Raw genomic sequence first — 15,398 nt, 5'->3', positions numbered from 1 at the left:
TCAGAACTTACCCATCGTGATCCCCAACAGGTCAAGGAACCTCCTTGAGGACTGCATCCTGAGTGGTCTTGCTTCCCCATTTCTCTTGCTTAAAGGCGTTCTCCCCAGTCAGAAATTTGAAATGCCCAGCGGAAGCCTGGCCTACAGCATTAAAGTGCTCTGCTCCCCATGTCTTTTTTCCTGTACTGATTTGGATTAGGTATGGGAACTGGGGACAACAGTTAGTGGCTTGCCTGACGTGGCAAAGCACAGACTCATTCCTATGAGATTGTAGAGATTCCTATGAGAATCCTATGAGATTGTAGAACACCCTGCATTGTGGAAGGAATGATGGTAAGGGTACTCAGACATAGTCCCAACTCTGAATGTTAGCTTGCAAGATGTGGCCCACCTGTGAGTCACGATTGGCTCCAATCAGAGAGAACATTCCAATGAATGAGCCTAAGAGGTTATACCAGTCCGTGGTGTAGAAGGACAGGGGCAGTGAGGGTCCCCTGTCATCACACTTTAAATCAGAATCACCTGACTTGGTAAAAATTGCAGATTTTCAGGCCTTCCACCAGATACTAAAATCTGAAGATGGCACCAAGAAATGTCTCCACTTAATCTGCTCCACAGGAGAGTCTTAATTGTCCAGCTAACAGCCACTACAACAGCTTCCGAGTGCTGGCGACCCCTGCAGCAGGATCCTGGTTCTCTAACTGAGCTGCTAGGCGGCCTTGAAAGGGGCACCAATGCCCACTGAGTCTCAGTGTCCTCGTTTATAAACTAAGGATAGCGGTATTAATATGAACATCATGGGATTGTTGTCGGTATTAAATGAACACACTAAAAAAAAGGATTTAGAAATGATTTTGCATTTCGTCTCAGTTAGTTACTGTTTGGGGGATGAAACTGCATCTTGGGGTCACATGCATGGTGTAGCCAAAAGCTGGTGCAGAGGACTGCAAGTCTACAGAGCAGGCATCTCTCCTTTTGAAAAGCTTTAAAAGCTGCCTTGGGGGAGCCTCCCGTCCTCCTTCTCCTCCTTACCCATCCTCTTAAGAAACTAGCTCAAATTTCTCCCATTTATCTTGCCCCCTTATCTTTTCATAGGGTGACTCTCCCAGCCTTTGAGAAAACTCTGTGAGGTGATCCTGCCCTGCAGAGGGGCACCCTGCCAGCCCAGGGGAAGAGCAAATTTATTTCTTTTCATGCTTTTAGACATTATTGGCTGCATATTGTTTTAATGCTGTGCATAATTACAGAAACTGCTCTGGAAATCTGTATATTTTATCTGTGCTTTATTATACCCAGAATATTTCCCAATTCTTTTTCTTCTGCGTGAACCAGCTTAAAATATATTTTGGCGTCCTTTATGTCATCTTGAAATTGAATAGCCAATTCTTACTGTAATGAAAATACTTATGTGCCAGCCCTGTGATATACAACACTACACTCTAATTACGGCTGTGCTTTAATTAACCTGAATTGAAGAGTGTTATCATTAAACTGCTGGTAACTTTGAGTTATGGCTTTTCTTTAATTTAAAGTAGAAAACACAGATAATTAAGCCTCCAGATAATCAAATGCTTGAGGAGAGCTTCAATGTTTTGGGATGTTCCTAAATCTCATTAAATGTCCTTTCTTTATTGATTATTTCTACCTCTGCTGTATCATTGTGTTAAACGAATAATAGCACCAAGTTGAACATATTCTCATTCACATCAGAAGTTTGTGGCTGTTAGTGTCATTTTGTGTTCCAGAAACTATACTGAACAAACACTGAATTCTTGGACAATGAGGTGCCTGAGAGACTTTCTCCTCCTTGGGACACGTTCTAAACATGGAAACCAATCAATGGAGACACTCCTAGGAGCTGCTAGTGTCTAGCTCCTGAGCTGGCCCCAATGGGCCAGAGTTGACACAGTCAAATGTCTAGGGGGCCAGGCCTAACCATAGGGTTTGAAACACAAACCCTCTCTAGTGTAAGGACATCAAGGAGAAGAGAACTATACAATCCCTACTATGCAATAATCTGGGCCAGTTAGCTCTTGGTAGGAATGGAAGGCTTCACAGATTTTCAAGAGAGGCCAGAAATCTAGCTTTTAGGTACATCCTGCCTATTCTGAAAATACTGGCAAGTAACATTTAAAGCATCAAATACTGCATGGGGCAAATACGTGACTTGAATTATCCCACGGGGGTATCCCCATTGCAGCTTCTGGGGAAGCAGTTTAACCCTCCAGTTAACCCCCTTATTATGAAGGGACTTGATTCCAAGGAGCAGTGTCAAGGAAGCAGGGGGAAGCAGGAAGACCTGCTAGAGTTGAGGGGCCCCCTGGGACACTAATGTTAGAGGAAACCCTTGGCAGCCCAGGAAAGTGGCTTCATCATTCCCCTGTTATTGTCCCTAGTGCCATAGATGTCTCCAGGCCTTGGGGGCTCTGCTGTGTGCTCAGCATCCCTACACTAGACATAGGAGACTTCAATTGTCTTTTAATAGAACCAACTTCTGTGTTAAGTACTATATTCAACTGGGGCTTTCGATCCCAGGCAGGCTGAGCTCCAAGGTGAAGAAAATCTCCCAGGATAGCCTCTGTGTGCCAGGATCCAATAGCTCTGAATGGTGAACTTCTTTCTGTGGCAGAAATTGCCCTCAAAGGAAGGAACACATGGTAGCTACAATAGGGCAACCATTTTCAGAAAATAACTCCTTCCGAATCAATTACCTATTCACTTTTCCACTCCATTTAGCATTTAAACTTTCACTTCGAGACAGGGTGAGAAATTGCAATAAACAGCTAAACCATTTTCCATGGCTTAGGTTTGGGGTCTGGGGACAGAGAGCGTGCACCTGCTGGCTCACTGACAGGCGTCTCCAGGTACACACCAGGCTACTAGGTGCTTGTCCCTTCTCCACTATGCCAGAACAGAAAATGATGAAACGGAGGAGTCTGAGCATCCCAGGACTCTCCTCCACAGACCTCCCTTTCCAGAGAGGGTGGGTTGGGTTTGTAGACAGGCAGACAGTGCTGAGGAACAATTTTTCTTGCTCATCCCAATGAGTGCCCAGACATTCATCAGCAAGACTGAGTTTATCAAATCCTTTGCCAAGGTGTCAGTGGATCAGACTTAATGTTTCAGCATTCACAGGAACTCATGTTTTCATATGGGAGAAAACTCCTGCTTGACTTAAAACCCAACCTCTGAGCTTCTAAGTGGGGAATGTGAGACACAGTCATGGTGAATTTTCTTGGAGTCTCAGATACCTAGAGCTCTGAGGTCATGTGCCTTAGGTGATCACTTGTTCTACTTCAAGGGGCCACGACAGGCTGAGGTTACCCCATGCTCAAAACCATTCTGCTGAGCCCATATAAGGAGAAACTACATCTTCTTATTGCTATGAAATGCCAGTTGTCCATGTTAGGGGTTAAATTGCTAAGGACTTTTTCAAGGCCTCTTCCAGTACATTTGGTTCCATGTTTCATATATAAATCGTGAAAGCATTTTCAACAGTGGCCTCTCTGATGTTTCTATGATCTGACTTAATTGAAACAGAGATAAACATTCCTTTCATCAAGGGGCTGGCAAGATTTGCTTTTTGTCCTAGTAAAATCAGAGACGTAGATTTATGCCACCCTTCATATGTGTATCTGCATCACAGGAACATAATTCAAGACATGCAGGAAATCTACAGTTCATAATTTCGGTACAAATAATGGATCCAAGCCTGAGATCCTTGAGACAGGAGGGAAAAGTAAGCCAGCAAGGTAGGAACCAAGCTAAGTGCCCATCTCCCTGTTAATCACACGTGGTAAGCACAAGGGACACCCTGGTAATTGTAAAGTGCCCCAGCTGGGAAGAATGGGGGTGTCTTTCCTGCAAAGGGCATATTAAGTATCACTGAGAGCCAAAAAGCATAGGGCTAAATGTCACTTACTCACAAACAGTAGGAAAGGACAGACCCACAAAGGCACTGGAGAGATATTCTGTGTACATTTCATTTGAGACTCCTTCCAAGTAGTATTTCTGCCAGGTGTCTTCCTCAATCTAAGGGAAAAGAACACAAGAGAAAGATTTAAGATATGACAGTAGGTTGTAAAAAGGAAACTTGAGTGATACCATCTGGCAAACAAATAAATGCAGTGGTTAAGGGATGGTGACCTTCAGCATCTAAGAATGACAGCCACATCACCCTAAATTCATAGATTGGAAGTACCCTCTAAAACACCACTTTTTTTTTCACCTGTATGATTTACAAGGGTGTGGAGACATAAGTACCAACCCACAATATAGGTAGGTGACAGGAAAATTGGTAAGTTTATGGAGAGCAATTTTGGGTTATCAAATTTTATTGGCACCAATATTTATTAAAATATATGTACTCTTTTACACTATGTATTCATAACAGAGGAACAAGGAGACAAGTATACAAAAACATATAAGAACAGCCTTTCCATTCATGGAATTTTGGAAATAGCCACAAATGGTGCAATTATACAATGGGATACAAAGAAACAATTAAAATCATGGTGAAATATTATGTGTTCATATAGAAGTTATGTAAAACGGGCCATTACTAAATAGTGTGTATAGTCTTATTTTATTTTTTAAAGTGCTCTGTAATTATCTGAATGCTTATAAAGGCACAGAAATATAGAGAACTTCATATGAAAACATTAACAGCTCTTATCTCTGGTAGAATGATACAATTTCTCTAGTCACTTCTGTACTTGTTTTATAATAAGCATACAGATACATCTATTTTTACTTTGGAAAAAAAGTCAATTTTTCCAACCCTACCTTGAATATCACAAAAAGAAAAATGCAATTGTAGAGATGTTGACCTCAAACTTCATTAAAATGTGTTTGTTTGTTTTTTTCTAATTAATCTAGTTCAAGTTGTTTTCCCAACAACTTTCTCCATGTGAAGCATCTCTGGAAGGACTTTACACTGAAATCAATCTTTGAAAATTAGAAGATGAGCAACAATTAGAGTGCTGAGGCCTCTGGGAGACTCCTGGAGTCAGGCAGGCTATGTGGTCGACTTTGGGTTAAGGTGGGGTTGGGGGGGGGTTGGATTGGGAAGGAGCCCCTCAGCCAAGAGGAAGCGGCTCTTTCCAACTTCTTGAGCTGATGTTGAATTAAAAGGCATCTTGCCTATGGCCTAACTAAGTCAGTGAACTGGGGGAAATGCTGTGTTCACATTCACTTGAAAGAAACTTGGAAATAGTGAGAAATGCACACCTCCCGTCTACTTGGTGACATCTGGAATACAAAATCTTGGGATAATTGAGAAATAAATTGAATGTTCCCTGCTTCTATGCTATTTGTCTACTTTGTGGTCAGTCTGGGTGATAAGTTTATGTGGGTTAACCTCATTAGTTTGGGCTGCTTCTAACTTGCTCCCACACGTTAGATATTAGCTACACAATGCTGTTGGATATGGGGTGTTTATCTACAAATTGGCTTTCCCCAGAGTGGGATTTAAAAAAAAAAAAAAAAAAAAAGCACTCAACCATTTCTGTTGTTAAACTGTATGGTTTTTAGAACTAACCACAATGTATTTAGCTGAGAACAAACTTTTTAATTTCCCTGAATCATAAGATTTCACCATTTTTTAAAAAAATAAAAGATACCCTTATCTTTATAAGCAAAGGTCATTAATTCTAAGTTATTTGGAAGAAAGCCCAGGCTGCATCATCAATAATTTGAAATATAGGCTATTTGGGTCAATTTACTATCATAATTTATTGGTAAATAGAATACTATATGAGCAATTACCAATTTCAACTGTTTATAGTACAAATGTAAGGACAAATAGTATTCTTGAAGTAGAAAAATTCTGCCTATTCTTAGCAGAGATAGTCTTGTTATATGTATTCCTTATGTTCCTACTTCAAATATTATACTTGATTTTAAAGATAATGAAAATATGAACTTCTATCTCAATTAATATTGATAGTATTATTCCTCAATTAATATGATTTTTGCATTGCTTTTTTATAGTCAGTATTTTCATGTTCTATGGCTCTATGGAATTACTTTTTAGACCAAATTTTAGTATAGGTTAATCATTAAACATTTTTAATAAGTAGGAAAATATGTTTTGTTTTGAACTTAGCAAAATTGTTTCATTGATTCATTCATTCAGCAAATATTTATTGAGCATATTCTCCACCTTAGGACCTGTTCTAGTTGCTGATTAAATCTTACATAAACCGGTGTTTATTTGCTCATATTTTTCTCTTTGCCAATAAGATACCAGATATATCTAGCTAACTTACATCTGACCAGATATATCTAACTTTTACTGATTTTTCCCCTACATTTCTTTTCCTGCAACTTTTCCGTTGGGGCTAATCTGAAATATTTAAGAATATAAAGTAAATAACTGAAAAAAATATATATACAACTCTTCTGAAAAACAAAATGTTTCTTCCACACCCATATGTAAGATTCTCAGATGCTAGAATGCTACACAGAATCACACAGAGTTGACTGTATAAATTCTAGAGTTTTTCATTAATTGTCATAACCCTTTGTGTAAGTAATATCCCCACATCTTTTAACATTATTTCCATATAGATATGTCAACATATTTTTGAGGTTTCTGATAAAGATGCTATACACACACACACACACACACACAACTTAAAAATGACTAAGATGGTAAATTTTCTATTACATGTATTTTACAATTCAAGTCTCCTTTGAAATCCCAGAAGTATAACATAAGAGTAGACAAATTAGTAATTATAGTTAATAATGAATTCTTATATCATTAAGGGTAAGAATGTGACAAGTTGTGATTGAATAAGATGGGAACAGGCCAGTCACTTCAGGAGAGTCAGGGTATGAGTCCCCAGCCTGCTGATGTTGTAGTGCATCACCAACTCAGAATTTCAATCATCAACCGAGGTAAGGACTTAATGATCACTTCTCATCAAGGTCTACCTTTCTAAGTCTCAACCATGGCATCGTTGGCTTCTTTAGAGAAAGCAAAACAAAGTGTACAATCCTTTACTTTGGTCAGTAGTGAAATGCCTTCTAAGGAAAGGAGAAGTATAAAATGTGTTGAGTGTTAAAAATTTGGGCTTAATGCAGAGAAAATGACAGTGAACAAAGAAATCCAGAGGGTGGAGTTATTGTCACTATGGGTCCCCTTTTGTCATGCTAAAACTGAGTCACAGGAAAGTTAAGTAACCCAGTGAGGGTCACCAAGCCAAGGAGTCATATAAGCAGGATTCAAAGTTCATGTTCTTGACCATCCTTGACAATAACTCTTGCTAGAATGACAGTGTTAATATATAGGGAAGCAGTGATGCTAGAATTTTTGAGGGTAGGAATGATTAGCTATAAATATGTACCTAAAGGAGAAAGATCAAGATAGAAACTCATCAAGGATTCCAAATCTTAAACCCTGGGGCCCATGATCTTGTGTGAGGTCAGCAAGAAGTAATATGATTTGAGTCAATCTGAAAGGAGAGTCTAGCCCACCTCAGAGCAAGATGGCGTTATTCCTATTCTATACAATGGAATCATCCCAGCCTACAACTTCTTTCCTAAAATAGTACATGCTGTTCTCCACATTTGTGTTGTCAATGGTATTTTTAACTGTAATGCGAATACATACTTCCCCGTAGAAAAATGAAGTAATGAGACCAAAATGATTTAGGGAAAGGTGCCAAAGTTAATTTGCAGCCATTCAGCAATCAGTCAAAGGCAAAGCATTTCCTGAGGCAGCAATTTCTCCTTTTCATTGTCATGTCAAGCCCAGCTGTTTCAGAAGAACATCTAAGCAAGGATGAACAGGTCATGTGCTGCAGGTCCTTATTCATCCAACACTCACAGAATCTTCAGTGAGAAAAAGAAATGAACTATTGAACTAATCATCTGTACTTCTGGTTTTTTTTGTCTACCTTTCATCACCTGAAGTTTCAACCTCCCAAGTAAATGGTTTTATACCAGTCCAGGGGCAGAGGGTTCCACCATCAAAGTACCTTCCAGCTGGAAACATCAGCCTTGGCTCAAGGGGAAGGAAAAGCTTCCACCTTCCTGATCCCAGATTCTGCTTGTGTTCCTAACTATGGGTCTGTAATGACACCTTTCATTTTTTATGCTTTTTCTGATTAGAGTGAAACGGTGTTTCTCTAATGTTAACAGCCCAGTGAATATGACAAATCGAGCATCCTGGCTGAGGTATATTACAACCACTATGATTCTGTTCCACTAGACAGTCTGAATAACTGTGTTGATTATAGTTAAATAATTTTGCAGAAGTCCATCCCTACCTCTAGAGTGATATAAATAATCCCATAGGTGATCATATACCAATCCTTATTTAATTGAAAACAAGTACAGCATTTTAATCCAAATATTGCTACATTATGCCCCTCAAAAATAATGAACTAAAGGGAAATTATTAAAAACAATGACCATTATGTTAAGAGCTACTACCAAAACTGGTAGTAGGATGTCACCTATTATTAGATTGACTATTTTTTAAAAATCTATCAAATTCTCATTAATATTCTTCCTCCAAGGGATGCACAGTTTTGAATTATAAAAGTGCACTGGAATGAATATTTGTACACACAGATATGACAATACATTGTCCCCATCTTCTATAACGGGGCAGTCTAGAACACAGTTCAATGACATGATCAGGCTGATGTAGCACAGGTCCCATAAAAACATATTTATTCCCGCAAAAATAAAAAAGAACACCCACAGGATATGTTAAGCCTCTGACTACAATAATAAACACGGAATCAGCATTTATGGGTTCTGGGCTGATGAGTGTTTGGGCTGGTAACTGAAATAAGTGAGGTCATTTATTCCCCAGCCCTCAACAGCATTTCTCTCACTAGGAAAAGTTTGATTTAATGCTTCATCTAACCATTTCTTGCTGGAAAGACAGTGTTAAGGACAACAGTGCTAAGAACACTTTATCACTGGGCATCCTGTATTCGCTCTCTTTCCTTTACTCTCCTCTATGTTAACAAACCTGTCCCAGTGTTTTTATCAACAGGCCTGTAGCTCCAGCTTTCTCCCTCCCTTTCTAGCCTTAGTGTTCTTCAGTATAGTTACAAATCCTAAAATTACCTCATTGAACTAAAAAAACAAAAAAAAAAAACCCTGGCTAATGTAGGTCCTGATAGGCACCAGAAAAGGGAATACTTCGTGGCATGACACTCTGGAGTGGAGGAAAATTCATGATAAAGTTGAATTAAAAGGGAAGAAGTAGAAAAACTTGGGGTGAACAGTGATTTGCACCTTTTCGGAATGTCATATCAATGCTCTACTTCTTGGAAGTGGACTCAGGTTGGCTGCCTTTCTGAAAGCAGCACTGGATTTTAGGGACTCCATAATGGCTTGGCAATCCATAATTATGGTCTATTTCAGATTGCATATTCCAGAACATTAGAAGAGGATGAAAGGATGTCAGATTTTTCCAAAGGCTTCGGGACAATGTCAATTAAAACAAATTATTTGGGATTTGATGGAATGCCAGATAACTAGTTGCTTCAGTACTGGATGAATAAATAAACAGCCCCAAAGATTAATTTCAGGATGGATTTGAGCCAAATCTCCTATTCCCAGACCAGTGGGCTGCAGACTATCAAGTGAGATTTCTTCCATTAGGCATTATGAAAAAAAATTTAAAAAAAGCCCACGTGTGAGGTGTTGTAAGGGAGATTAACAAACCATTCTACATGTAAAAACATTAGAATACATGGCACTTCCCCACTAAGTTAGCCCAGCTCAGATTATTTCTGGTGAAATAAAGAATGCCAGGAGGAAGTTAAAAGTTATAGGAACGATTAGCAAAAAATGTAATAGGATTTCAAAGAATAATTTAGAAATTATTTAAGAAAGTATATGCATGTGGCAGGAAATTGGAACTTTTTCATACATAGACTTTTTCTGCCCTATGTTTATTTTTCTCTCCAGTGTACAAAAGGTATTTAAGAGGCGTCAGACTTTTTTAATCATTGGACTATTCACTAGCTATCTAAATGAGACTTGGGTTTTACAATCTTACTAATCATTAAGAATATCTCATTTGTGCCTCAAATAATAAGGTTCTTAAAATCCCATTAAAAATAATTCTGAATTGGGCAGGGTGAGCTGGAAATAAATGTTCTCAAGCAGAGAGATGTCTTCCTATCCATGTTCACAAGGACAGTTCAATGTCCCCACCTCCCAGCTCTCACCCTGAAGCTTGAGGTGTTTCCTCCACAGTTTCTCAACCTATATGAGGTAAGGGATTGGGGTTTCGTTTTACTTCCAAAATCCATTCTTTTGCAAAATCAAACTTCTGCAAAATCTTTTAGGAACTAAATTCTAAAATAAAAATAAAAATAAAAAAACAGAAATGAAAAGATAAGACATGTAAATAAAGCCTAAGTTCAAAATGTGTGGCCTTAGATTCAACAGATTATGAAAGTCGTCTTTTAAACATGCTAAATTTTTCAGCACTCTCCTTTTCTTATCCATTTCTCTGTGGATGAGAAACAGTTCACAGCACCTATCTGTGGTAGGCACCTTACCTGTGCTGATATCCCCCAGTTATACAATCTTATTTCTCACAATTTTCCCTAAGTTTCACAAAAGTAGAATTATTCTTAACTAGGATTTCCCAAGGTAAGCTCATCAAAACTTACTAACAGTTTTTTTTTTCCTTGAAAACATAGAAAGTAGAGAGCAAATTCTGTGATGCCCATCCCCAGCTCCCATTAAAATGTAGGCCATTTTGAAAGCAGAAAAATGTTACTTGTATCTTCAGTGTTCAGAACAGCACCTGGTACAGAGTACTAGCTCAATAATATTTATCTCCTGGATAAAATAAATTTGGGAAGCAGTGTATTTCACAAACTAGTTTATTTTTAGTGCAATGCTTAGCTATTATTAACTAGTTAATATGAATTGTAAATCTCCAATGGGGACATATAATATTTAGACACAGAGCCCTTTATTTCAAGGAGCAATTTGAAGTTGGAGTGGGCAACAGTAACCTACAAGCTTCCTTTCCCTGATAGCCCCATCCCGGTCTTGTTTCTCTTGATTCCAGTGTCAGAAAGACATCTTCACATGGTTATTTTTCAGTTGTCAACATTCAATCCTTCCTGTAAAGTTCCTATCACATCCACCTCAGCTGTGAGGTCTGTCCTCATTTCTTCAACTTGTGTTGTGTCTTGCCTTCATGGGAGCACTAATAATAACCACATCCAGAGAGGCCAGGAGCACTAATTGACATGATGGATGCTGAATGCTTAGAGCAGTGCCTGGCCCACAACAAGCACTGGGTATCCATTAATTATCTTTAGCTGCTGTTGGAGCATTTGACTCCTCAACATCTAATAAGAATGGCAATAAAGGAGAATTTGGAACATGACCCCCTCTCTGAAACACTCAACTTTGTAACTTCTAGAACAAGCAGCAGAGTATTTTGCAAAGAAGAGTTACTCGAGGAAGAAGTATTTGTGGACTTGAACTGTAGAAGACAAAACTGGAGAAAGAGATACAAAGAAACAAGCAAAATTTTTCCAAACATCACAACTTGGCATTGATGACACCCTAGCGCTCAGTGCTGGGACATACCATGAACTTGTTTTTGCCTCCAGATGCTAAAAAATTCTGCATTCTAAGGATATATTGGGGAGTGTATATAATTGGGTAATTTTTAACTTCCCAGAAAATGTATTACTACAAGCAATATTTTTCTGGGAAATTTTATCATCAACAGAAAATCTTGGGATACTTAGTGAGTAGTTTATGGTTTTCTAAATTCTGAATCCAGTAATGTGGAGGTTTGAATTTAAAATAAGGGATTCTAGGAACTGGTGTAGCACCACCAATATAACTAAAGTCCTTTCTCCTAGCAGCTTGGAGTCCCACTGACATCCCTTCAGAAAGGAGCCTCCTAGTCTCCCATGTCTCAAGACAATGCTATCTTAACCCTCTATCTTCTCACCTTCGCCTTTTGTATTCCACAGGAATAGAATGAGTACAGAAAAGGGTCTATGTGGGACCTCCCTGGTGGTGCAGGCATTTGAGAGCAGCGTTGTGAAGCTCTCCGCAGCCTCTACAGTGCAGGTTCCATCCGGGCCAGCCGCGAAGATACCCACATGGTGCGGCAGACCTCTCCTGTCTCTCCCGCTGCTCCCCTTGGCAGTGTATTTCAGTCAGTCTGCCTGTTCTGTTCCCCGCTCTGTCTCTGGTGAATCCTCTCACACTCCTGCACATCTGGCCTGTACCCCAGTTCTTGTATGCAGGCATAAATAAATCTTTGGGGAAAAAAGTGTGGAAAACTATTCAAAGAAAAAAAAAGAAAAGGGTCTATGTGGTAATTTTATTAGATCTAAATTCTAAAATTGAGGCCAAAGACAACTATCGGTTATACATGTATGTATGCATGTATGTATGTGTGTATGCATGCATGTGAGTATTTGTAGATCTGGAAGAAGAGGAAGAGAGCTAGAAAAGCATTTGAATCAGCACAGGAGTTATGATCTGACTTTTGGTAAGCCTAAAGAGCTTGCTAGGCATTTTCAGAAGCTTCAACATTTTAGACAGTTTGGTGGGAATCTTACCACACCCACTGCTGTTAACACATGGGGAAATTTCTCACCAATGGGCATGCCCAAGGGCTCACTTAGCAAAAGCCTGACTAGGTTCTGAGTCCAGAGTTTCCCAGACTCTGCCATGCATTGAAAAATCTGGTAGTCTTAGTAACCATCCATGTGCCTTCATTCTGGGGTGGGGTCTAAGATCCTGCTTTTCCAACAAGCTCCCAGACAATATTGATGCTGCCCAAACACAGATCACGCTTCGATTAGCAAGGAATAATTTCAAAAGACAGTGAAGAACAGGGAACAAGTATTTTCATCATGCCTCTGAGGACTGGAAGTTAAGATGAATCACAAGCCAAAGAATTTGAGTTAGAAATAAATGTTAGTTATTAACCGAGTCACTAAAGTGAGTTAGTATCACTAAACACTGCAGCCAGTTACAGAGAAAGCTTGTAGATAATTAAGCACAAGATGGGTATCCAAGTGTTTGGGCTGTTGTGGTAATTAGTTTAAACAATATTTCAGGGATCCAGATTTATCTATTTAGTCTCCCTCCATGGATCCAGTGACCCCAATGAGAGCTTAGTCTCCATTTCAATATGGGCTGTGCAAAGAGAGAACAATGGCATGCCTATATTTAATTCAATTGAAAATAAAGTTTCAGAAAATGGCCCTGATTTGCATCCCTAATTTCTATTCAAGGTTCCATTTTAATACACAGTGTTGAGAGTTGGGATGAAAATGCTCGCCAACCCAGTCCCGTTTTAGTGACAGCAGATTCTGGATACTTATGTCTCCTATCGCTGTACAATACGGCCCAATAAAGTCGAGCCAAAGAGACTAGATTTCATTTCAGAGAAAAAGGTTTGGCCATAAACTTTTGCTTTCTGGCTGAACAGAGCCATTCCAGCCATGAGCATAAATTCTGCTAGTTTTAGGTATCGGAGGATCGGGAAGCCAAATGGGTTATTTGTGAGCCAGGAAGCCAGGGCAGGGGCAATCATATTATGGTGTGTTCATTGTTATCTGGAAAATCTCTTGCCAGCTCAAGAATATTTTCACAGGAAGTTAGAAATGACTTCAGAAATTCCCCTCTGTGGCTTCCTAGAGTGGAGTTTAGGACTCATCAAAAAGACATTTGGTTCAGAGACTGAAAGTGGGCAGCTTAAAAATTGGGGAGGAATTTAGCTGTGTTTAGCAGTTTCCTTTTAAAGGGAACTGTGACCTGAGTGCTCACTGAGTAACAGTGTAGGAAGTGCCTAAGTACATGCAGGCTCAGGGTTCAAATCCTAGCTCCACTGAGTGTCCCTGGGCCAAAGTGCATAACCTCTTCAAGCCTCAACCCTCCCTTCCACAAAATGAGAATAGTCCCTGCCTCCTAGAAAGGCAGGTACCTGACAAGATGAGTATCAAGTGTTTAACACAGTGTTGGCATATAGTTAATGTTTGCTATGTGTCAGGTGCTCAAGTGGTTTAATTATACTAAAAGGTGACATTTGTTGATTTATGCCTTTTAACTGTTCTATAAACATCAGCCATCACTATAAGTAAGAAGTGATGATGATGGTGATGGTGATGGCAAGGTTGATGATGAAGACATCATCACACAAAGAAACACGAGCCATCTAGGTATTAGTCCTGTGATTTATGACTTCATGTTGCTTAGCTGCTACTGGGAAAGCCAAAAATTATCACTGATCATGAAATGACCCCCTGGACCAAGGAGAAAACTAAAAAGTTTGAGTTTTTCACCAAAAGATAGCAATGTTCTCCGGACATTCTCCCTCCCTCTGGCCTTTCCTACTGGCCAGTAAATTCAAGCTGAAAAGACATGCTGATGAGAGAGAAGTTGGGTATTTGGAGGAAATGAGGGTCTCAAAATAGAAGCAGTATCATGTGTGAGCAATTCCTTTAAGTGACATTCTGAAAGGAGCCCTAAACCATTAAGACTCCAATGGGTAGAATAGATCAGTTCCTGCTGGTTCATGGACTTGGTTCTTTCTCACATTCTCCACTGGGGACCTCTCCACTCTACTCTAATTTTATCTATCATCCTCCTTGCGAGCAAATGGCTCTGCCCCTTGCTCCCAGCCTTGGCTCCCAGAATGAACGTGAACTAATGCCTCAGTCCACAGGATAGGTATGCTAATAAACTGGCACTTACTCAAATATTATTTTTAAGAATACTTATTCAACTTACATTTGGAGCACAGGCTAAGCATTGGGTGGGGATATACTAAAGAAGAATGGTCAACCACTGCTCAGAGCACTCAGTCTCTACAATTCTGAGCCATGCAACCCCAACATGGATTTTGCATATTTCTCTAAGCAAAAGAAAAGCCTGCAGTTACATGGACTCATCCTCTTTAGAAGAAAAGTTAGAAAATATCTTTTGTTACTTGCACATGTCTCTTGAGAGAAGAGTACTAATCTCTCCCACCCCAAATAGTTTACCAAAGTATTCCTTCCACCCACAAACTTTATGCCTCCTGAAAAGAGTTGTGAGAGGCATATTTTTCTATTCCTTGTTGAATTTCTAAGAAGATTTAGCACTTTTTCAGTATTCCCAGGACAATGTCAGGTTGGTCCACACCTGCAGTGGTATAAGATTAGGAGAGAGGACTTGTAATGATGCTGTTTGGGCAGAAAGGATCTCTGTCCTTAGGTTTACTGGTCCCACGAGCAAGTTCAAATCAAAAATACATTTCAATCCTCTAAGCTGGATTAGCTTGGTTGCTACTTTCTCTCTGTTCTTTGAAAATAACTCAGTCTTAAACACAGCTGTTTTCCTTCAAGTCACTGCCACTGCAGGGCTATGTCCCGGGCAAGGCTGTACTT

General features: G+C 39.5%; 1 protein-coding gene across 6 annotated transcripts in view; it reads right to left on the bottom strand.

Moving 5' to 3' along the window:
* The window catches only part of KCNMA1 (potassium calcium-activated channel subfamily M alpha 1), a gene marked incomplete at both ends in the record, with an annotated part of 673,962 nt that overhangs the window by 141,318 nt on the left and 517,246 nt on the right, over window positions 1-15,398 (bottom strand). For all 6 annotated transcript variants that reach the window (XM_084245122.1, XM_084245124.1, XM_084245123.1 and 3 more), the window contains one exon: window positions 3,923-4,032. In XM_084245122.1, the coding sequence (XP_084101248.1) occupies window positions 3,923-4,032 (110 nt within the window). The remainder of the gene's footprint in view (window positions 1-3,922; window positions 4,033-15,398) is intronic.

The sequence above is a fragment of the Talpa europaea genome, assembly GCF_964194135.1.
Source record: "Talpa europaea genome assembly, chromosome: 10".
Taxonomy (NCBI): Eukaryota; Metazoa; Chordata; class Mammalia; order Eulipotyphla; family Talpidae; genus Talpa; species Talpa europaea.
This window is presented reverse-complemented; position numbering and strand designations above follow the sequence as displayed.